The 23,157-nt window shown below is 37.6% G+C and overlaps 1 protein-coding gene across 2 annotated transcripts in view; it reads left to right on the top strand.

Moving 5' to 3' along the window:
- PUM3 (pumilio RNA binding family member 3) overlaps nt 1-22,278 on the top strand; it is a 30,120-nt gene extending 7,842 nt beyond the window's left edge. For both annotated transcript variants that reach the window (XM_015615217.3, XM_015615216.2), the window contains exons 9-18: nt 528-631; nt 1,135-1,213; nt 2,882-2,980; nt 4,048-4,101; nt 5,623-5,703; nt 7,569-7,711; nt 8,414-8,636; nt 9,709-9,796; nt 11,639-11,729; nt 17,325-22,278. In XM_015615217.3, coding sequence (XP_015470703.1) covers nt 528-631; nt 1,135-1,213; nt 2,882-2,980; nt 4,048-4,101; nt 5,623-5,703; nt 7,569-7,711; nt 8,414-8,636; nt 9,709-9,796; nt 11,639-11,729; nt 17,325-17,454 — 1,092 coding nt within the window. In that variant the 3' untranslated portion in view covers nt 17,455-22,278. The remainder of the gene's footprint in view (nt 1-527; nt 632-1,134; nt 1,214-2,881; nt 2,981-4,047; nt 4,102-5,622; nt 5,704-7,568; nt 7,712-8,413; nt 8,637-9,708; nt 9,797-11,638; nt 11,730-17,324) is intronic.
- The last annotated feature ends 879 nt before the right edge of the window (nt 22,279-23,157 follow it).

Here is a 23,157-nt window from a genome sequence, read left to right as displayed (position 1 = left end):
GTTATTTTAAAAGAGTTATCAGTGTAATTCTTTTGTTAAGATACCAGGAAGTACTTCTGTGTGTAAGGTATGTGGTATATGTTCCTCTTCTCTGCTGTTCCTGAACTGGAATTTCCTGGGCCTTTGTTAGCTTTTCAGTTTGTTAACTTGTTGTGCTGCCCTCTGATGTGTGCATAAAGCAGGATTTCTGCTTAGTTAAGGAGCACCTTAACACAATGCCAGTTTTGTTTATTTTGCCTTGTATATGGCATGAAGAGCTGATAAAACTGGCAGAAAACAGCTCAGACTATGGAAGTTGGTTTTGTTTGCTAATGAGAAACATTTAATTTATAGAAACTTAAGTTTACAGCTCCTGACATGCTCAGGAAAAGTAGCTTTTTGTTTCTAAAATTGTAAAAATTGTTAGTTTTGCAGAAAATTCACTTTGTTTTTGATATTCACGACATTTGTTTGAAAAAGATCTAAGCATTGTAAATTTCTATGAGCTCTGATACTGGTACTATTAAACCTCTGTGCATTCATTTCAGACACCGGCTGTCCCAACACTGGATAAAGTGCTAGAAGCTCAACCTGAAAAGAGAGAGGCCATCTTGGATGAAATGAAGCAGATTCTTACACCAATGGCACAAAAGTAAGGACAAAAACACAAAGGTGTGACAATCTAGCACAAAGCAGTTTGTTTCTGACATACAAACAGTGCCACTGGTATAAGTTCAGATGACCGTGATAGTGATACTCTTTTAAGCTGTAGTGTTGCTGTGCTGAATAGCCTATGGTTTTGTCCCAGGTGTCATAATGAATATCTTACCTCAGTTTTGAGCTCCACTTCTATGAATTGAAGTGTCCTCTGTCCCAGTCAGACAATTGGTAAAAATATTGGTCTGTGAAGTATTCCTATAGTGAATTATTAGATACGCTTCTCCAGTGATCTTTATGAGAAAATAGGTTCTATAATTTGTAAGTTTTGCTGGAATCTTACATGTATTGTAAATGTTAAACATCTGAATCCAAAATGAATGTGTGTTTTTTTCTTACAACACTGCCTAATGTTTTTAAATACAAATGAAGTATTGCTAGCATAGTTTAAAATGACTGTGGGGAACTTGTTGCTTATTTTTGTCTGTCCAAATACAGAGAGGCGGTGATAAAGCACTCACTGGTACATAAAGTATTTTTGGACTTTTTCACTTTTGCTCTTCCGAAACAAAGATCTGTAAGTATCTTTTATTTTGCTTTTTGTCTTTTTTTTTCTTTTTTGTGGAATGTTTTTTTATCCTTTTGTGAAAATGTTGTAAGTTAACTAGACAAAAATACGCATCTTTCATTGATGGGGTTCTATGCATCTAGTGATTCTAGACAGATGATTGGAGAGTAGTGTTGTATGGAGATTTATAGTCACTAGGAACTTTCACAATAGGGTTTGTGATGCTCGAATTAAAAAAAAAAAAAAGAGACGACTATGTTTCCTCTCTTCCTGCTAAATGGTCCTACTTAGTAGCTGGGGAATAATTAAAGTAAGGACCGTTTCTTGCTGTAGCTTATCTTTCCAGTGTGTAGTTTCTTAACAACTTGCAGTGATTGTCCAAAAATCTCTTGACCAAAATACAATGAGATTGGCCCTTTTGTCAGCAATCAAAACTTTGTCTGCTATATCTATATTAAATTGCAGGTTTAAGATTACATGAGACATTCTTGTATTTAGGCCTAAATCCATCTGTGTGATGTGACATGGTTTAAGCTGCTATGCTCTTCGACTTTTTCTGTGTTCAAGGTGTGTCCATCAGCCTCACTTAGGTTCTGTAGCTCGGAACCATCTCACTTCAAGTCCGGCAGACCCTTCTAAATGTGCTGTCTCTTGCCTCTTTCTGCCAGACCGGGCTCCTGAATACTTTGTTACTGTTAATAAACCCAAAGCTAAGGGTAGGGAAGCGGACAGTTTGTAGTTTAAGTCCAGACCTTCAGAGCCCAGAACATTCCTCTGCATGGTTTCATGTAATGCCATGTCTGAAAATGCTTTTGGATTTGCAGGCTTGCATGATTCAGGGGAATAAGGGTGTATCTCCTTGCTTGGCTTTCTGTGCAAATCTGCTAGTATATGGACATGCTCTGTGGAGTTTAGAAACCACTTCAGCACATCTGCTCCTGCCTGTGCTTACAGCTAGTGACATCAATTGTGTTGTGACTGAGCAGTTTTGAAATAATTGATAAAATGCTTTTGGCTAGAGGGCAAGAAGAACTAGGAATAGAAAAACATAGGTGGGAGCTGCACTCTGAGGAAACCTATTGGATAGTAACAGAAGGAGTAACCCAAGAGGGTCTCATTAGATTTGGTTTAAATTTTTTCTTTGGCTGATGATATTGTCAGATACCTTGAGAAAACCTCATTCCCTTCATATGAAGGCAAAACTTTTGGCTGTGTCTTGTAATATCTGATTTATAGCGTAAATGACTGGTGCATAAACGACTTTTTTAGTTCTTTTTACTTTCTAGCTAATACTCTGTTTGTATGAGTATGCATCTGCTTCAAAGATTCCTTCCTAAATTAATGGTTGTCTTGTTCTCTAATTTCTGACTCAGTTGTAAGCACTCTTTATTGAATTTTTTGTAATAGGGCAGCTGACAAGCTTCAATATAGTTGGGATTTTATGGCATGATTATGATGAACAGTGTAGTTTTAAGGAGAGATAGCTTGTGTCATTTACAGTCTTGGTCTCCTCTTGAGGCAGTTTTTCATAGGTCAGGTAAGTGAGACTGGTTCTGTAAGCCAGTGATGCAGTACAGTGTGGGCACACAAAGTAATTCTTCAGGCCCTCACCTACCTGCCTCGAGCTCCTCAAGACTTTCCTTTCATCTTTTTGCTTTATCACCTTTTCTTCCTCAGGAAATGATAGAAGCTATCAGAGAGGCTGTCATCTACCTGGCACACACTCACGATGGAGCCCGAGTAGCAATGCACTGTTTATGGCATGGCACTCCCAAGGTAGTGTTTGGTCTCCCTCTACTTTGTCCTCTCTGACTGCCCACATGGGTCCTTTGACACATTTTCATGCAATTAATAATTTGAGACCAAGGTTAAAAACTGGCCCCTCTTTATTGACTGGCAGACTTAAGCAGTGATTTTTTGTGAATCAAATGCTTTCATTAGAACTTTTATAGCGGAAGCACCTCCTTTATTATTTTTAGGAGAGATTTTGGCAGTGACACATGGAGCCATTTTTCCATTGTAAGGTTGTTGGCATTTTATTTGTCCCATAGATTTCTTATCATAAGTGAAATTGACAGGAGGGAGAGGACAGTAAAGAAGTCATTATGTGAAGCCATGTTTGGCTTTGGAATGCCAGGACTTGAGGAATGTTATAGAAAGTGTGTTTTGGTTTCATCTGTTGACACAGTGTCCAGAAATACTTCCGGTGTAATGTATGTCATCATGTCTTGGAAATACTGTAATGCCTTCTATGTTTTTCTATATTAAAAAATAAAAAAGATGACTTATTAAAATAGTCCACTTGCTAAAGCATGCTGAAAAAATACTAAATTCCTAGGATCTAAGTGTAGTAATAGATCTAAAGAAGACAGAGCAGTGATTCCAAGAGCCAAAAATACAGGGAGGGAGCTTTCTGACAAAATATTCTTGCTAGTAATAGCAAGAACCAGTTCCAGGTTCAGGTTGAATTATGTTTCTTTCCAAATGAAGAGATGAAATGCATTTTCCTGTAATTAAGGGACAAAATATGAGTGAGCATATGTGATGGTGGCCTGGGATTTTTTGTTTGCTGTGTTTTTTTCCAAGTTTTCTTGACATCTCCCATTGGTGATCTGGACTTGTAAATGTACCATAGGATCTCTCTGGAGTCAGGTCACAATTCAGGTTTAACTTCTCACAGTTCTAGGTGTAAACTAATAGAACATGTGGAGGTCTTTGGTAGACACATTTGCTTTAGAATGTAGATTGAAGATTATCTTTTTGAAAGGTGCAAATAGCAGTTTAGTTACTCAGAATCACTGGCATTCTAGGCTCATTTGAGTTTCCTCTTTTCTCTTGGACAGGACAGAAAGGTCATTGTGAAAACTATGAAGACGTATATAGAAAAAATAGCAACGGTGAGTGTTCATTAACCATATAATTCATATTCTCTAAAACTAGTGATATGATAGAGGCTAGCTTGAAGGTTCTTTGAATGAATTCAAAGTTGTTCTTTGAGATCTTAATAAATCCAGTCTTAAAATGTATTATGTATTAGATAATATAAAATAATTGAACTGTATGAAATATTTAGGTATATGCCAAGAGGCTTCATTGAGGGCACTACATGTAGTACTATGCTTTGTTATGGCTGAGTTCATTATTATTTCTCAATTTTCTTTCTACTTTTTATTCTATTGATGCCAACTTTGTATTGCATCTTCATGTGGCCCATTGGTTAATTCTCCTTGGATGGGAGCAAAACAGCCTGTATAAAGAAGAGGAAGGAAAGTTAAGATGTGTTGGAAATGTCATTGAAAAAGCTCTTTGACTTGTGTATTTCTTAGAAGATGCTCAATATTTTTTTCAAGTCAGGAAGCTTCAAAATACCTTAGCATACAATGGAGGAAGTCTGTTTTATTTTTTAATGAACAACATGTGTTGGGAGACTGCAGCACCAGCAGAGTAACAGTTGAAACCAGATTTCATGGAGTTAGGCAAAACTGCAGCTGTAAAGAAGAGCTTTTTAAACTTCCCTCCCTGGTTGCTGTGGGTTTTTTAACTTGCTGCTAGTTATTGTGGTCTCAATCAGTGGCCTTCAAGCATTTTGATCACATCCTGGGCATGCATCCCCAATATATATATTTATACTACTATACTAGTGTGCATTATAAAGCATACACAGAAACAGAAAATTTAAAATGATAACCAGAGGCTCTTTTTATTTTTTTTTTATTAATGGTGCCAAAAATATTTTCTTTCTGCACCAAAATGGATTGTCTTATGGAACCCACTTTGAGGGCTACTTGACTAGGTAAAGTTTCTCTCCATAATTTTCCACTAGAATAAATTAGTTGTTTCATTTTAGAAATTATATATTATATAGAAATATGAGACAGTGGGTAAATAATACAACACTGTAGCACAGAAGATCTAGCTTCATTTTGATCTAGAGCCTCACTGAGATATAAGTGAATTTGGCTGTGCCCTTTTGAGTATACTAGAGACTTGATCTCCAGCAGTGCAGTAGAGACTATAGCTCATCGCAGAGATGTCCTAAACCACTGTATGTGACTTAGTTCAGTTTTAAGCAAATTTACAATAGAAATAAAGTCTGTATGTAATATTGCTGTAGGGAAAATACTATGATTTCAAATGTTGATAATACAGTAGGATTAGGTTAATAGCTTGAATGTGATAAAACAATATATCCACTTGAAATGGAAGATCTACCTTTAGCAACATATTTCTTTTAACAAGCCTTGCTTTTAGAGAGAAACCTAAATGTTGGATTCTCTCATTCTATGACAGTAGTGAGAATTTGCTTGTGCTTGATGTTTTGTTATGTTTGAGACAAACCCTCAGAAATTAAGATTCTGAGTCAGTTAGTATATTCATAAAAATGACTGCATGTGGTTTCTGATGTTTCATCTTTGCAGGGTGAATTTTCTCATCTGGTCTTGCTGGCAGCATTTGATTGCATTGATGACACTAAACTTGTGAAGCAGTTAATTATATCAGTAAGTAAATTAATTTCTCCTAAAATAGTATATTAAATAGTGTCATTGTGTTTGTCAGTATATAGGAAGATGAAAGTAGGAATCCATCTGCTTTTTTAGACTATTTAAATACTTCGCATCTTCTCTGTTTCATTATATTTATGTATTATGATTAGTTTTTTTCTTTCCCTAGCAGATCTTGGCACTTTCATACATTGTTTTAATTATTTATTTGAATTAATTTTAAAGCTAGGTTCAGTGCTTGCTGAAATTTTCCCTTTTAGTGCACATTCATTCTGGGTAAGGGGTGACTAGAGTCTCTTTAAAGTCAATGTCTTTTATCATAAATGTTTGAGCTCTGCTAGTATTTCTAGAGGTTAAATTGGTGGAAAACTTCAGAATGATGATGTTAACTTACCCATTTTACAAGCAAAACTATTTACATCCTCTAAGCAGAGAAAATAACATTGATGTACATGTTGTAATCTGCATGAGTAGTACTCATGCTGTAGCTATAAGGACTGACTTGTTTAGGGGAAGTGGCAGGGAGATAAAGATGGGACAAATCTTCCATGTGTGGAGAAGGAATATAAGGAGGAAGTGGTTCTGATGAGGCTTGTTTTGAAAAATAGGAGAATTGAAAAATCAATTCTTCCCTTGAGCTGCTTTGTGTAGGGTGCAGTAGGGATTTTGTACCCTATCATAAGGATTTTGCCCTTAGACTGTGCCTCTCTAATGGGTCTGGAGAGATAAAAGCATCTTCCTTTGGTCCTCAATGATTTCAGCTCTGATTGCAACTGGATTTGGTTCCCAGAGCCAGGTCTGGAATGAAACAACTTCTGAGAAATGTCTAAGGATTTACATTCTGACATATCTGAGCTGTCCTAGTGTGAGATATTTGACTTGTTCCTGTACTGTGTAACAAGCACTGTGCTTTCTGGAGAGTTTATTAGTTCAGATACTATGCCTTTAGCCGAGTTTACAAGATGTCATTTAGTTACAGAATCATCTGAGATCAAGAATTAATCCATTATCAAAGATAATGAAATGTTTACATCCTAACATATCAATCTGGACAGAAAACGGAGAACAAGATGTGGCCTTCGTACATACAGGATTGGCCCATCAGGGCTTATGTGAGGTCAAGAATGGGGGAAGGATGGCAGGAAAAGGAGAAAAATCTTAGAATCAAAACAAGCTCTTCAGATAGTGAATTAAAACTAGTAGCAGATGATGAGGTGGAGGCATCTTAAAATCTAGCATTGAAGCATATACTGTAGTGGAAAGCAATCTTTAAAATAATTTCAGTGAGCAGTTGGGCTTCAAAAATACCTTATAGAGATTATTATTCTGTTCATAAAAATTTACCTTTAGGAAGGTAAAAAACTAGTAAGACATGAAGGGGAGAAAAAGCTAGGGGGGTTTTATAGTTTCGTTGTTTTGAGGGCATTTTTGTTGGTTTGGAATTTTTTTTTGTAGTATTGCAAAATTCATCATTTATGTGGGTTTCCAGTATGACTGAGAATTTCAGTCTGTAGGAGGGTTTTAAGCTTTTTAAATCCTCTCAAGGAAAGTTTTTTCTTACCATCATCTCTCAAGTTCACAGAATCTTAATCCTGGACCAAAGTCTGTGTGGTGCTTTGAGCTTTCATATGTGATTGGAGCTGTACGTTGAGTGCTTGGCATGTGTAAGGATTCAGGTGGATTTTAGCACAAAATCCTTCTCTTTCGTGAGAACTCCAAAAAGATGAAGACATTACCAACAAGGGATAGCATGTCTCTATCATTTAGAGTTTCTCCTGGTACTTTCTCACAGTTCTAATAATGATAATGACTGAGAGGTGTTATTTCATTAATGTTTTGTTGTGGTTTGTTTACTCTCACAGGAAATAAAGGCTTCTTTGCCCGATATAATAAACAACAAATATGGAAAGAAGGTCTTGTTGTACTTGCTAAGTCCTAGAGATCCTGCACATTTTGTTCCAGAAATCATCACACTTCTGCAACAGGGAGATGGAAATGCCTATAGGTAACTCAGATGTGAAGGTTACATGGTTTTTCTTTAGAGTCCAGAAGTCATGCAACTTTTTGTCATGATTAATTTCAACTTTGTGATAAATCTGAGTAATGTAAATATATATAAATAATGCATGTTTTCCCCTTTTGTGAAGGGCAAGTATTATGGTATATGTATAAGCTTGTGTATCAAATTTAGTGTAGAAGAAAATTTGTAATGTGCATTATTGGTGCTTTGGGTCACATAAAAACTTTATATCTCTATCTGTCTCTCTATCTATCTATCTGTCTGTCTGTCTATCTATCTATATCTAGCAATAAAAACGGAAATTGTTAATTTGATTTCAATCTCTGGTATTGACATTGGTGCTTACCAGCTTTTGGAGGAGCACTTCTAGATGACTAGGAAGCTGTCTAAAAAATATATCTCCACAGCTGAGATAACAAAATGAAAAGAAATAGTAAATGTTACTAACAAGAAAAAAACTATGAGTTTTTGAGACAGACAGCTTTAAACACTTTTTCATTCCATATGTTCTGAAATTGTATCCAACATGCATTTAGTTGTACATTGAACAGAGGGAACAATAATGCCTGTATTTGAATGTAGCATTAATTTAAATGTCTCAATTAGCACATATGTTCTGAAATTTCTTGTTACTTGATGTGCATACAGTGCAAATGTTCTGCAGTAATATGCTGTCTCTTTCATCAGTAAGAAGAATACTGAACTCCGTCGCCATGAACTCCTGGAAGCCATTTCCTCACCTTTGCTAGAATATTTGCAAGAACACACCCAAGAAGTAGTGATAGACAAAGCTACTTTTGTCTTGGTTGCTGATATTTTAAGAACAGCTCTTGGTGACATCCAGCCTGCGCTAGATGCAATTGCTCAGTTAGCAGCAGAAGAGCTGGTCCCAGGGGGCCGTGATGGACAGGTAATGTAGAGAAGATAACGTGCTGAGATCCTTACAGTTCTTCTGCATTACTAAAATGAAGTCTAGTCTTGTTTTCCTTTATGTAAGACATCAGTGTACTGCCCTGGTAGCACCTGTACATTAGATGTGATCCTGTTTTCGGAGTTGTTGATTTCATTGTTTATTGTTAGTGCACCTGGAGTGATGGTGGCTTGAACCAGCATTTCATAGGAGTTGTAGGCATAAGTGCTTTTTGATCTTTCATCTTCAGAACTGCTTAGAACACTTAGCAGGAAGGTTGCTGACCAGCATGTTACAGTCTTTCTTAATGTTACCGCTGTGCAATCAAGCACTTAGCAAAGCTTTGTAGGTCATTTGACTGTTTTGACCCATTGAGAGGGACAGTATCTCTTACCTTTCAGGTGTGCATAGCTCCATGCAAAGAAAGATCATAGATAAGAGCTGTTTGTCTTCACAGTATGACCTTCTCTTCAAAGAGTGCCCCTCCCCTACATTCTGAAACTCAGTCAGATATGTGTCCATAGACTAGACGACAAAAAAATACAATGTATGTCATATTTAAAATAGATATCCTCTAGATTTTCATAGCTGTGGTGTTTTAGCTCTGTGTTTTGCATATTTTGTTACACATTTTATGAGATTTTATGTGAACTACACATGTTTTCTGTGACTTTTTGTTGACCATACATAGTTGATTTTCAAGTGTGAAAGGTCTGGAAGTACTGGTAGAGGCAGTTACACCAGGAAGTTCTGTTTATTAAGAATGATGTCCTTGAAAGTGTTGATGTTGGTTCATAATAGTTTATATTGCTATAAAATTAAATGTTAATTTAATTAACATGAAAGTTTAATGTTGCAGGGAAGATGGTAAGAGTTACAATGGTCAGTTTGAATGAGTAGCCAGAGTTACATCAAACTTGTTGATATTAGCCTAAGTCACAACTCAGTCAGTCAGTGTGATGGCAGAGTGAATAAATCAAGCAGGAATATTTATGGCCAGACATATTACTGAATTTTGAACTAGCATCATTAAATAATTTTGTTTTCTTTTGGTTTGTCTATTCCCTTAAAGCTTCACATTGCAGAACATCCGGCAGGCCATCTAGTTTTGAAGTGGTTAATAGAGCAAGATGAAAAAATGAGAGAGAGTGGAAAAGAAGGTATGTTGGAAATACAGTTTTATTTGCTCAGATTGACTTCAGAGTAATTTGCTGTCTGAGTTCTTCTGAGTTATTTCTTTGAGTATACTAGTATATGGAAAATTTAACATCATTGTTTCTATCTTTTTGCTGTTGTGAGCTGCTATACAGAGTGCCAAGGACATGTTTGGTTTTTTTGCAGTGTAAGCAGTGGTTGTGTTTTTTTCTCAGGGCTTTAATGTGTATTTGTGGCGGAGCTCATTTCTGTGCTTAAAATGTCTTGATAGCTTTGCTAAATCACATAGTAGTTTAATAATAGAAACATTAAAGTCTGTCTTACAGGAACCCCTGTTTCTTTTGTGCTTGTAAACCAGGCTGTAATCTTTACTGTGTTCATTAGTGCTGCTGGGTTAATGCTTTGTAACTTTTACTAAAATAATTAGTGCACAAAAACTGGACATCTTTGCTAGTTTGTGTTCCATAAGGCAGATATTGGGTACAGATGTTCTCATCTTAATTTAGCTTTTAAACTTAAATTATTATGTAACTGTAAAATCTTCTGTATCACTCTATCCTAATAGTGATTACTTTTTCTCATACAAAAAGCTTAAAGAATGAAAGCACATGGTTGGCAAAGTGTAATCTGAGGGAACTTCTCTGTGTGTAATAGTTTTTTTATATGTAGAATTATCAGATCTTGTTGAACTTGTTATTTCTTTTCCTCTTGCTACATTCAGCTAGCCAGTATTTACTTTAGAAGTGTTAGTTTTGCTTTATTAAATGTTTCTGAAAATAGACTGTTTTCCAATTTCTCAAGCAGATCATTGAAAATGTGCAAAAGAAAAGTTTTAGGAGTGTCTTTCAGAGACTTGCCTATCTGAAATGATGATAGTAATTGGGATTTATTTCTGTAAAACTGGTACAGTTTCCAGTTTAATCACATGCTGTTCCCTTTGGTTTCCTCTGAGAAGTATCACCTAGAATTATTGCTTTGATTTAATTAATTTGTCATTAAACACCAAGCAAATTGTTAGCACCTGGGGAACAAGCTGTATAAAGTCTGACCTGTCTTCTTGTGGAATTAGGATCTAAAGTGACACTGAAAAACAGCTTTGGTGTTTGAAGCCTGATGTTTGTTGGGGTTGGGTGGGGTTCTTTTCATTGTTTACTGACAAGTTTGATCAGCATGACAGGTTGTAAGAACAGTTTCCATGCAGTTCTTTAAACTCTGCTGAGGCCTTGAAGTCAGCCTAGGTTAGTGTGATGAATCTGAAGTCAACTAAGGCTTTCAAAACCACTGAAGAAATAGAGTCCTGGAACATCAGTACAGCTGAAAAAGACAATGCTTTTGCATCAATAAAGGATTAGCTCTGAAATTTTAAGTAACTTCTGTTCAAATTCTTTTCCTTCAGTTCTAGAGTCAGATGCTTAAAAATGTAGCACTTTTCAACAGAGGTGTTTATGTACTTAGTATACTGCATACAATGATCTATTCAACCAAAATGGTTCTGTGATTCTTGCTGAGTTCTGTCTTTGGACTGGATACCTTCTCTAAGATATTAATAGCCTTTCACACCCTTTTTGAAAAACAAACAAGTTTGCATACTTCATAATAGTAAACAGACACACAGTGCTGCTGTTGTCTAACAAATTCCATGCAGTACTTGGAAGTAGTCTAATATATATGATGGTCTGCACTGCATTGAACAGTCAATTATTTTGAGGGAGTAGAACTTTGTAAATACTTGGGGGACTGAAAACAATTTGATTAAATCAAAATTACAGATAACTTTCAACAGGCTTCTTTGTAGAAAAATATTGTCTCATTTTTCTCTTCCCCTGCTTCTTTCTCACACTTTGCAGTTTGCTTTGGAAGAACATTGGTGGAACATGTTGGTATTGAGAATTTGAAGACCTGGGCAGAAGTAAATCGAGGTGCCATTATTCTTTGTTGGTAAGTAAGGCACATGACTGCTTCTGATTAGATTACATTGTTAATTTCTTGAACAGCTGAGAGAACATCAGTTGAAATTGCTACCAAGAAAATGACATTCAATGTGTGCTGTCTTTAATTGAAACAGAGATTAGAAAAATTCAAACCAGAGTTTCTGTAGGTTATTCCTGGGGTTTCATCTTTTGTTGTACTAGGAAGCAGCTCAGTATCAGAAAATCCGAACATTAAAAACAAAATTATTTTTAAAATTGTGCCTACCGTATCTTGTTTTACAAGCACAAACCTCTCAAAAGAACAGTCCACAAATAGCTACATTAAAATAATTAACTTTAGGATACCTCGTAGTAGCATACAAAAATCTGGAAATTACTTTGTTTTGTTTGTTTTGGTAAATTATTGCTTTGTGTTGATGCCTTAATTGCAAAGCCTGAAAAGTTCTCATACTGAAGTAGGAAAGTGTTCAGAAGAGACATAAGACTAACATACATAAGAATAGATTATGCAAAGGCCTGTGATGAGCTAACTGGCTCACAAATCTGAAGCAATGAACCATAGAATTAGTGAGATCAAAAACACCCCACAGGGATCAGATTAACGTTAACATTTTGTTTTATCAAGAGTGAACTGCAGTGTTAATCATCGCTGCTTTTACTTTGTAGCTACCTGTCAGTATAAGGTCATAGAAACCCAAGGTTTTGTCCTGTAACCTCAAGTGTGTGGTCTGTGTTCTGGAACTTGTGTATCAGCCTTGCCCTTCTGGCACCTCCAAAAGACTTTCAGTGAACCTAAGTCAGCAAACAGTTCAAACAGACAACATGATTTTGAACATTGAGTCCTTTGGTCTGTTTTTTCTGCTTCACTTTTCTCTCTTCTAAAGTTACTGTGGATTCCTTGCTGTTTGATTTCCATCTCTGGTCTTTATCAGTTTAGAGTAGGGATATTTCAATGTTTGTGCTCTTTTGCAAGGTGATTTGAAAGCCGTTTTCACCTCTGTCAGCTAATCTGAGTTTAATTCTAACTCTTTTTAGTCATCATCACTCAGATCACTAGTGAGAAGAATTGGTAGTAGAAGAGTAGTTGCAATCCAGATACAAAACCAGTTCACACAGAAGCTTACTAGTTATATGTATGTGGCTGTTAAGATTTTTCAGCTGCCAAAATGATGATGTTCTTTCTTTGACTCTAATAACAGGCTTTTAGAATTTACCTAATGCCTTTAAGTTATCTGGTCCTGTGCACAGATGTTTAGTGAAGTTCTGTTAGAAAGGCTTTATTTACTGACACTGTGTTAATGCTTGGACGTTTTTCCTTTAAGTCAAGGCTGAACAGATTCATTTAACATGTGATCTTGCTGGTGAATATATTAAGATGTTGGGATTGTCTAAATAAACTTGTAAAGTAAATTAATAGATTTTTTTTTCCTGTACTAAAATGAATAGATTTTTTTGACACTTCTGTAACTGTTTGTTGGTCAGCGTGACAATAGCCTTTTAATAGACATTGAAATAGAGATAAAACAGGAAGCTGGTAATTGCTCATTAAAGAAATTAGCACAAAAATGTATTTTGTGGAAAAATCTGTGAGGAATGGCAGTCTTCTCTGTCACTATTACTCATCTCACTTCAGGTGGGGCCTTGACAAGTGTCCAAGCCAGGGATCTTACCTCCAAGAGTGGCAGTATTTTCACCCATACTAAAACTTAACTAACAGGAAAAAGAGAAAAAACTATATTGTAGGGCTGTTTGTTTGTTTGATAGAATTTTGTCGGTAGTCTTTGGTTTATTTCACTTAAATCTAAATCCTTTGTAGACCGAACTTCTCTTGATGAATTTTTAGGCATGATGTCCTTTTGTTTAGGCAGCTGAGAATACACCATAACCATCTCCTTTTGTTCCATTTCATGTAACATTTGTTTACCTCACTATTACATAGCAATTTATTGCATTTTTGTTTTAACTGGATGCACTGAAGTCAAGAAATTACCTAAATTGTACAGCAGTGATTAATTTAGTTTGGTGTGTAGCAGCAGACTTTTTTTTAACATAAATTACTGAGTTTTTAAAAAACCCAGATGCTTCTTGCTGTGGTTGGACACTGGCCAAATTCCAGGCACCATGAAAGCTGCTCACTCACCCTCCCCTGCCACAGCTGGGCAGAGGAGAGAAAACAAAAAAAATTATCAAAGAGTTAATGAGTTGAGATAAGGACCAGGAGAAAACACTCCAGGTGCAAAACAGGTTTAACTTAAAGGTAGAAAGTGAATTGATTATTAACAGAATCAGGGAAAGATAATGAGAAGTAAAATAAGCCCTTAAAAAAAAATCCACCTTTTTCTCCCCCAGCCCCTCTCTCCTTCCCACCGACAGCACAGGGAGACAGGGTGTGGGGTTTTGGTCAGTTCATCACTGAGATTTCTTCCACTGCTCAGGGAGAGGAGCCCTTGCCTTGTGAGACTCTGAGGTCTCTCCCATGGGACACAGTTCTCCATGAGCAATCTCATGAGCAGCAGCCCTCCCAAAACTGCTGCAGTGTGGGTCACTCTTCCACAGGGAGCAGCCCTCCAAGGACAGGCTGCTCCAGCCTGAAAGCAGGGACCCCTCTCTCCATCGAGTCTTCCACAGGACCACAGCCTCCTCCGGGCATCCACCCTCTCTGGCACAGGCACCTTCCCCAGGGGCTGCAGGTGGATCTCTGAATCCCTGTGGATCCCCATGGGCTGCAGGGGCACAGCTGCTTCACCATGGTCTCACCACGGCCTGCAGAGGAATCTTGGCTCCAGCACCTGGAGCACCTCCTCTCCTCCTTCTCCACTGACCTTGGTGTCTCCATGTTGTTCCCCTCACATGTTCGCACCTCCTCCTCTTCTCTGACTACAAGCAAAACTGTCTGCACTTCATTTTGATTTTCTTTTTAAATCTGTTATCACAGAGGTGTTACCAACATCTCTAATTGTCTCAGCCTTGGCCAGCAGCCTGTCCATCTTCAGAGCCGTCAGATACTGACTTTGCTGGACATGGTGGAAGCTTCCAACAGCTTCTCACAGAAGGCACCTCTGTGGCCCCCCTCCCAATACAAAAACCAAGCCATATGAAACCAACATGGTTATTTTGTCATAAAGAATTGCTAATGCTCAAACAGAGGAAATTTTCACACAATGCTAGTTCCTCCTTAAGCCACGATTGATTTTTGTTTTGTTGTTGGCTTTCAGAAGCCATCTGTCACATATGTGCAGATCTGAGACTCAGAATTACTCAGTGAGTCCATTTGAAGATTTTTGGCTATCTAGTCCTTCAGCTTATTTGTGAGTTAAAACCAGTCAGTGCATGTGCTTGGCTTCTCAGTTACCTGGTATCCTCTGGACCTTCTCCTTTCCTCGCCCTACTTGCTTTTGACTTATTATGTCAAAATAATACTTGCCCTACATATTATGAGAATATTTGGGGCCTGGTTCTGACTTAGTACTATTTTGAGGAGCCCAGAGGTACTGAGAGGATCCTCTGCATGCTCACATGTGTATTAAGTGTTGTAAATACATGAATGTCGTAGATGTATGCCTATTTAAACTCCTGTATATGACTTTTCTGTATGTTTTTAAGTTTGTAAATGATGTGTAGCATCAGGGTAGAGAATGGATAAGAATATGCTTCACCAAATGTGCTGCTGACTTCCTTTATTTCTGTGGTCCGTGGAACTTATATTTTACATCCACAAAATACATAGGTGTCAGCTTTCTAGACCTTGTAAGAACTTACAGAATAGTAATTTAAAAATAGCCCACTATGTCACTGTGTTTGTCATTTGGCTGTGTTATCGAACATGCAGATGTTCTGTATTAAGAGCGTTGTCTTGGCATACCTGTGGTTACTGTGAGCTTGAAAGCAGCTTTACATGTATAGCTGTCAGAAGCTGACATTAATTTTTAGAGATAAGTAAAATGCAGTCCAGAGTGATTTGCTACTTTGTGTGGTCCTCGTCTCTTACGCTGAGTGAAACATATATACTTCTCCATGTTAATTACTAATGTGTTCAGCACATCCTTTTCTAGGATTCTGGACTTTCTTGCTTTTAACAGGGGTACATGACTCAATAGAGGAGATGAGAATATCAGCCTCAGCTGTGTTGAATTCGGTTTTAAAGAAGGCTTCTTGATTAAATGGTACCATTACAGCTAAATGTGTAGCACAATTTGCTGCGAAAGGTTGCTGTAAAGTCATAGTCATAGAAATAAATCTGGGAATTAAGTAGCTGAAAGTTGTGGTGTAGTCAGGTGGACATCCAGGGCCTATAGTGTTGCCATCCAGCGCAAGATTTGATGCTCTAAAGGAGACAAAATATAAATCTCATTGCAAGCTACTTAAGTTAATTCCTTTATGTCTTACTCAGTTCAGTTTGCCATGTCTAATCATTGTTTAAAAAGTAGGTAAGAAACAAGCTTTTAGGGCACTGCAAATTTGGGAGCCTTGGAAGAATCCTAAGGGTTGTAAAGATTTGTAGTAACATGCAGCCTGCATCATACCAGCACATGGGTGTTAAAATTTGTTTCCAGTCTTAGTTTATTTATATGTCAAACTTGTAGTTCTGATGTGCACAAACTGGCTGTAGGACACACTTTTCTAGGCAGTGTTCACTCATCATTTTAAAGTAGCAAATTAGGTGTGCCATTAACTCAGCAGATCTTCTATTTCAATCCAAGAACAGTACTATTAATTGAAGAAAGGGAAAAGGACAGTCTCTACTGAGCTGATAGTATTTTACAGCTTATGATGAATTTCTTTGTTTCTGAGGAAGAGAATTTATCTGGGAAGTTTGATTATTTTTCCAGAAGTAGTATCTAAAAGGAGAGCAAAACTGGTAAGGCTTCATCGTTCTTCCCTAACTGCAGCATGAAAGTGCAATGGTGAAGGTGCTTGATGCATATTAGATGTACTTCACTGCATCCAGTTTTAGGACTCCATTACAAGAAAGGCATCAACAACTGGACTGAATTCAGTGAAGGGCGACCAGCATAGTCATGGGCTGGGTCCCTTGGCCTGGAAGGAGAGGATGTGGGGCCAGGTCTGTTTCAGCTGGGAGAAGGGGCAGCTTCTGTGGGCTCCTGAAAGCATCCCTGGCACCAATAGGATGGATGGAGAGCTGGTCCCTTCACAGCAATGTGTGAGTAGGGAGCTGAAGGCAGTGGCACAAGCTGAAGCACAAGAGGCTTAGGCTGGAGATACGGAGAAACCTTTTTCCCCATGAGGATGGTGCAGCAGTGGGGCTGAGGCCCAGGGAGTTTTGGCTGTCCCTCAGCCTGGCAGGTTTGAAGCCCAGACTGGCTGCAACCCTGAACATCCTGGTCTGGCTCAGTATTTGAACGTGCTTTGAGTAGGAGTCAGCAGTTCCTTGCAGACTGATTTATCCTCTGTTGGATGTGTTCTGACTTGGTGCTTCATATTTTATGGAATGTTTTACATCTTTTTATAATAGAAGGTGATAACATCTGGCTTGAACTATTTTATTCTTAAATAGTTACCTTTTCCCATCATGGACAGCTTCTTTTTCTTTAACCTGCATGCTGACCTTTGATATCCTTCATTTTTTTCCTGTGTCTTGCAGCCTTCTCCGAAGCACTGATGAAAAGGTGGCAAGTACAGTCAAAAAAGGACTAAAAAAGCTCATCCCAAAGCTGAAGCAGAATAAAAATGTAAAAGGAATAGAAGCATTGCTGGAGAAATTGACTTCCTAGTGTAAATGAACCTAAAATAATTATTTACATCAATGCAGTGAACGGAGATTTGGTAAGATTTTGTACCATGGTTTTAAGAAGCAGAGTATGTCTTTGTATATTAAATAATTTCTAAAACAACTTGTCATTGTACTCATTCTGTTGTGCACAATAGAAGATTGTTCTCACAGATTGAAATCCCAAGATTTCAGAGCTAATGGAAACTTCTGAACACATAATCAAGGCTTAAATCTTTCCTGATAACTTGTACAAAAATGTTTTAAGTGTTGTTAAAATTTGCATGTATGGTGTCATGGTTACCATAGAAACACAAGCATCTGTTCTGGACATACTGTGTTTGGACAACTCTATTTGTTTTAATCCCCTTCCCTTCTGGTTTCCTAAAAAGAAAAACCAACCGGGAGAACTACTTAAGTCCCATTCTTACCCTGTGGTGCAGGCTATTGTCCCTAGGAGCTAACAAGAATAGAATGAAAATAGTGTCTCTGACTTCTTTCAGAGAAGGTCCTGAAGGAACAGCTGACTGTTTCAATGGACCACAGTTAGGTTTCACTCAAGTATTTTAATAACACACTTTTAAGCCCTAATTAAACCCAAGGGATTTGGGGGTGTTTTGGGGATTTTTTTGTGGTAGTGGGGGAGGAGTGAATTCACTTCTACATGATGCCAAATCAGTATCCTGTTGATTTTTCCTGTACATTAGTATGATCTAGAAAAATGAAGTCAATATTTTATTTTCTCCATTTAGGAAAAAATCCAAAACTTCCTTCCACATGGAAAAACTTATTCCACATGGAACAGCCACCCTGCTGGTGGTCAAGGTTGTGCTGATAGACTGGTCCAAGCACAGAACCAGATAGATTAAATCCCCAGCTGTAGGAGTCTTTACTGTTGTGTAGCTTGACAAGATGTGGCTCCATTTGTAATAGCAGATAGTTAGGCATTGATTCTCCTAAGGCAACAGCTTCTTCAGCATGAGGTACAATACATCTACCCCTGATTGGTTGCCAGTGGTAAACTGGTTTACATTCCCCCATTTTACACACTTTAAGCCAGTCTCCTAAATTACTGTGTTTATTGACAGAGGTCAACATGATCCACCACTAGACTTGCACTCCATTGGGAACTGCAGTGCTCAGCACACATCACAACCAGATTACCCAATGTTAGACTCAGGCTTGAATGTGTATCATGAGATAAAATACTCTGATTCTCTAGGGAGCACCTGTATGGCCCTGATGTTAAAGCGCACAAAGCATCAGATTCATGTAAGCACACATTCTTACATGGCTGTTTGCTATTCAGCTTATCAACACCTTCTCTAGCTATGACTTAATTTCATTGCTCCCATATGTCTCTGCCAGGTTCTAACCATGAGATTATTACCCTCACTAATCTGAAAACAGAAGGGGATTTTTTTTGCCTCTCTGTTTTGCTCTACCACTAGAGCAACAAAGTTTGAGCTACAAAGTTGATCAAGGAACTGGAGGATCTCTCCAGGGAAAAGCTGGAGGAACTAGGCCTGCTCAGCCTTGAAATGTGACTTGAATGAAGACCTTATCAATGCCTGTGAGTGTCCGAAGGGAGGGTGCCAGGAGGATGGGTCCAAGTTCTTGGTGCTGAGCAATAGGACAAGAGACAAAGGGTAAAAACTGATGCGCAGAAGTTCCACCAGAACGTGAGGAAGAGGTTTTTTGTGCAGTGGAACAATTTGCTCAGAGAAATTGTGGAGTCTCCTTTCACTGGAGATATTCCAGAACTCTGGACACAATCCTGTGCTAGGTGCTGTAGGATGACTTTGATTGAGCAGGAAGGTTGGACCAAATGACCTACTGTCCCTTCCAAACCGATTCACTCTGTGATTCTGTACTTCTGTTTATTCAGCATAAATATGTTGCATATTTTGTTCTGGCTTTTTTTTGTTTGGCTTTTTTGGCAGTAACTTAAACTTAATAACAATTCAACTATCTGTTGCTAATTAAAACAGTCTGTTTTATTTTCACAAAAGAAAACTGTATTACAGACACTAGTGAGCTGCAATCTTCAGTAACTGAGAGGATGTGTTTAAAAGCAGGAACACTTAATGCCAGGGCCAAGCCAGTCTAATTGGGATTATCCTTTAAGTATTTACACCTACTCATAAACTTAGGTGGAATTAGAGGGGAGCACAGTCAGCAAAGTATCAGTATCAAATCAGCAGATGCAAATAAACAAACTGTTAGAAACCATTTTCATGAGTATAACATTTATATACTGCCCAAAATAGCATAAGTAAACTACAAATTACAGTCAGGTTTAAGATTTACTTGTTTTTATGAATTCACCTATTTGATATAATTTTTTTTAACTAACCAATACTGCCCACAGACAGGACCAGTGAGAAGCAAGAGATTGTTTATAAAGATGAAACAGTGCATTTCACTGGTTTAAACTATACAGACTTAAACATACACATCTAGAAAATGTACTTCACTCCAGCATCTGATGGTAATGGCATTAAGTGTTCCTGCTTGTAAACACATCCTCTCTGTTACTGAAGATTGCAGCTCATTAGTTTCTGTAACAGGATTTTCTTTCGTGACAAACAGATCGGTTTAATTAGCAGCAGATAATAAACTTGAACTGCAGTGAACTGTTTCTAAAGAAGTCTCAGTTACTGCCAAAAACCCAACCTGAATGAAATATGCAACAGCTTTGTGACTGAATAATTAATGGTAAAATAAAACAGGGAGAAGAAAAAAACCTGGTACAACCCATCTTAATTTTTGGGTTATTAAGGGAAGCTAATACTTAGAATCTGGCACAGACATACTTTCAATCAAGAGGATTACAGGAAGCAATGAAAATAAGTCATAGCTGGAGAAGATGCTAATAAACCAAACAGCAAAAAGCCATGTAAAAATGTGTGCTTACATGAATCTGATCTGATGCTTTGATTGTGTGCTTTAGTTATGGTTGCTTTAGCTGGCTGTGTACCAGGCAGTTTATTTGTATTTTTGAGTCTGCATACATCATTTATTTTAAGTTATGTATAGTAATTTGCAGTGACTAGCTGTTAGTTTTCTTTACCACAAGCTGAGAAATGCTTCTCTTCATTAAGTAGACATCAGTTAAGGTTATGCTGTAGTTGCCACTGTTTTCCTACCAGAGAACATATATCTTACTGTTAAGGTGTGTCTTTAACGTCAATTGAAAACAAATGCTGGAATAGCCTAAATGGAAGGAGAGGAAAAGCAGGTTATGTGGAGTATGAAAGATTGTTTCAGTGGCTTAAGCTATGTCAAGGAGGGGTGTTTTTCCTGGTGAAGAAATTGATTGGATGCAGTGCCATATCTGTCCCAGTCTGCCGTGGGTCTCTGCGGCTGTGTGAAGGCAGAGAAGTAAATTTTTGAAAGATTCTGAAATAACAGTGTTTTTTTCTTGGTCTTTGGGTTTTATTAAAGTGTATGCTTTTTATTTTGTTTGATATGTACCTTTTTGCCTACTTTAGATTATATTATACTTCAGGTTATATATGCTCAAATTATTGCAAGCATCTTAATATAGCTTGTAGTATTTTTTTTATTGCCAGGAAAACAATGGAAGTGCACAGAATTCAAATAAGTTTTTTTGTCTGCTACTTGCTCAGAAGAAAGGGTGTGCCAGCAATTACGGGGCATTTGTTTTAAAGCCATTTTCCCAATGTGAAATGCCTGTCCTTTGTGACTAGCCTGCACCTCTCACTTTACGTAGCAGAAGTTGGAGGGTGAACCAGTGCTGTGAATGCTAGGACAGAAAAGGTGGTAATGATTGTTTTATTTTTTGTTCTTAGAAGACATAAGACCCCTTTTCTTGTTATTGATGTATATTACTGTGTAACAGTGTATTTTCCATTGCCTTGGAAATAGGAGCACGCAGATGGGTGCAGTTGGACCTTAGTAACTCTTGGTTTAAGGTACAGAAGAGTCAACCTTCCCCTTTGCTGCTGACAACAGGATCTACCAAGAGCATGCAGTGTTTTGCTTTCCCACTGAGTCCACCAACTTACCTTTTCTTCAAAAGTACACAATTACTTTGGGTGTGTTTCTGAGTGCAGAACTGAGGAAAAAGTGAGATCAGCACAAAATGCAGAGTGATTGATTTAACTGGGAATAAAGGAGGAATGTTTGGGAACAGTATACACATTGCTGACAGACTGTGACCCATAAGCTATGAGACTTTCTTTCTTAGTCCTGTCCATCTCTTGTCTAGTTGGGGTGTAGACTGTCAGAATGGACACAAGGCCATGTCCACATATGCACACCACTTGATACTTAAAACACTTCCATGTGTTCTCTTTATTCCTGTGTTATGTTTAAAAAAATGATTTTTCATAATCAAATGTTAGAAGTGGTGGCGTTTTAATTTCTTACATCTTTAAAGAAGATTAATGCAAGAGTTCATAGCATTAATCAAGACGTATTTCTTTCTGATTTCTTGGGAGAAATCTGTACTGACCATTTAACATTTGGCATTATCAAGATCTTTGCCAAAACCCATTCATTTTGCCTCAGTGTGTATCACATTGGTCGGCTGCTTTGTGAAGACACCAGAGTTCATTTACCCTTAACCATATTATTCTTCCATCAGTTTCCTCGTTTTCTGCTTGGGGTTTAAAACTCTTGCACTGAGTAGCTCCCTTACATTCACCATTATGTCAATTGCACTTTTTAAATAATTTTTTTTGTTGTTTAAAGACCATCCTATAGTTTTATGTGTCTTCTTTTAAGATCCCATACTTTTAAGATGTGAAACCTTTTTAAAGATAAATAAATGCCTTGTGTTAACCATCTAATGAAAGAGGAACAGGTATTCCTGGAAACATTGCTGTTTAAGAAACACTAATCTATCATAATGGGGTCCTCCACCTTTCCTCTCATCTGTGCAGCTCTAAATTTTAGCAGTTCAGGTTTTTCTTGATATGATTATTTTCCTGTAAATGTATTCACAAGGTCTAACCTGTTTAACTATAGCATCAAAGTAGCCAGTAGGGTGTTAGATGCTGTTCTGCGTGGAGGGATTGAGGGAAGGAAAAGTCACTGATGGCTGGAAAACTGGAATATACGTGAGTTAAACTCAGTTATCAGCAGTAATTCCTTGCATATGCCTGACTAAACATATACCTTTGTGATCTTCCTCTTGCAGTAGTCGTATTGGTTTTGTCAAGGGCAATGCTGGCTGAAGTGGATTTAACCATCTTGTCATCTGCTGCCATGGAAGATGGTTTTAATTGCTGGATTTATACATCTTTCAATCAGAATGTGTCTTACAGCTACACTTGTGCTTTACACAATGCAAAAATCTTACCAATAATTCTCTTGATGTCCCTCCCCACAGCTGGTTCTGCCTGCCATTCAGCTGTCTTGTCAGTCTGTGCTCTAACTAGAGTATGTCTGCATGGATTACATCTTTTATTAGAATTTAAAACCAAAAATAAAATGCAGAGAGGAGGGAACCTACGGGGCCTCTGGCTATACAGGCATTGACAAGCAGGTGCTATAAACATTGAATTAAGAAGTCATCAAAAAGTTTTTGTCTGCTTGCAAAACATAAATCGGTAAGATACATGTGGGGAAAAGAAAACCAATCCAAAACAGCTGACCATCACCGCCACCACCACCACAAAAAAAAAAAAAAACAAAAAAAAAAAAAAGGTCAGGTTAGAGTTCCAGTTTGTAGATAGAA

Source organism: Parus major, chromosome Z (genome assembly GCF_001522545.3).
Source record: "Parus major isolate Abel chromosome Z, Parus_major1.1, whole genome shotgun sequence".
NCBI classification, from domain to species: Eukaryota; Metazoa; Chordata; class Aves; order Passeriformes; family Paridae; genus Parus; species Parus major.
Note: the sequence above shows the minus strand (reverse complement) of the source record. Positions and strands in the feature narration are given on the sequence as shown.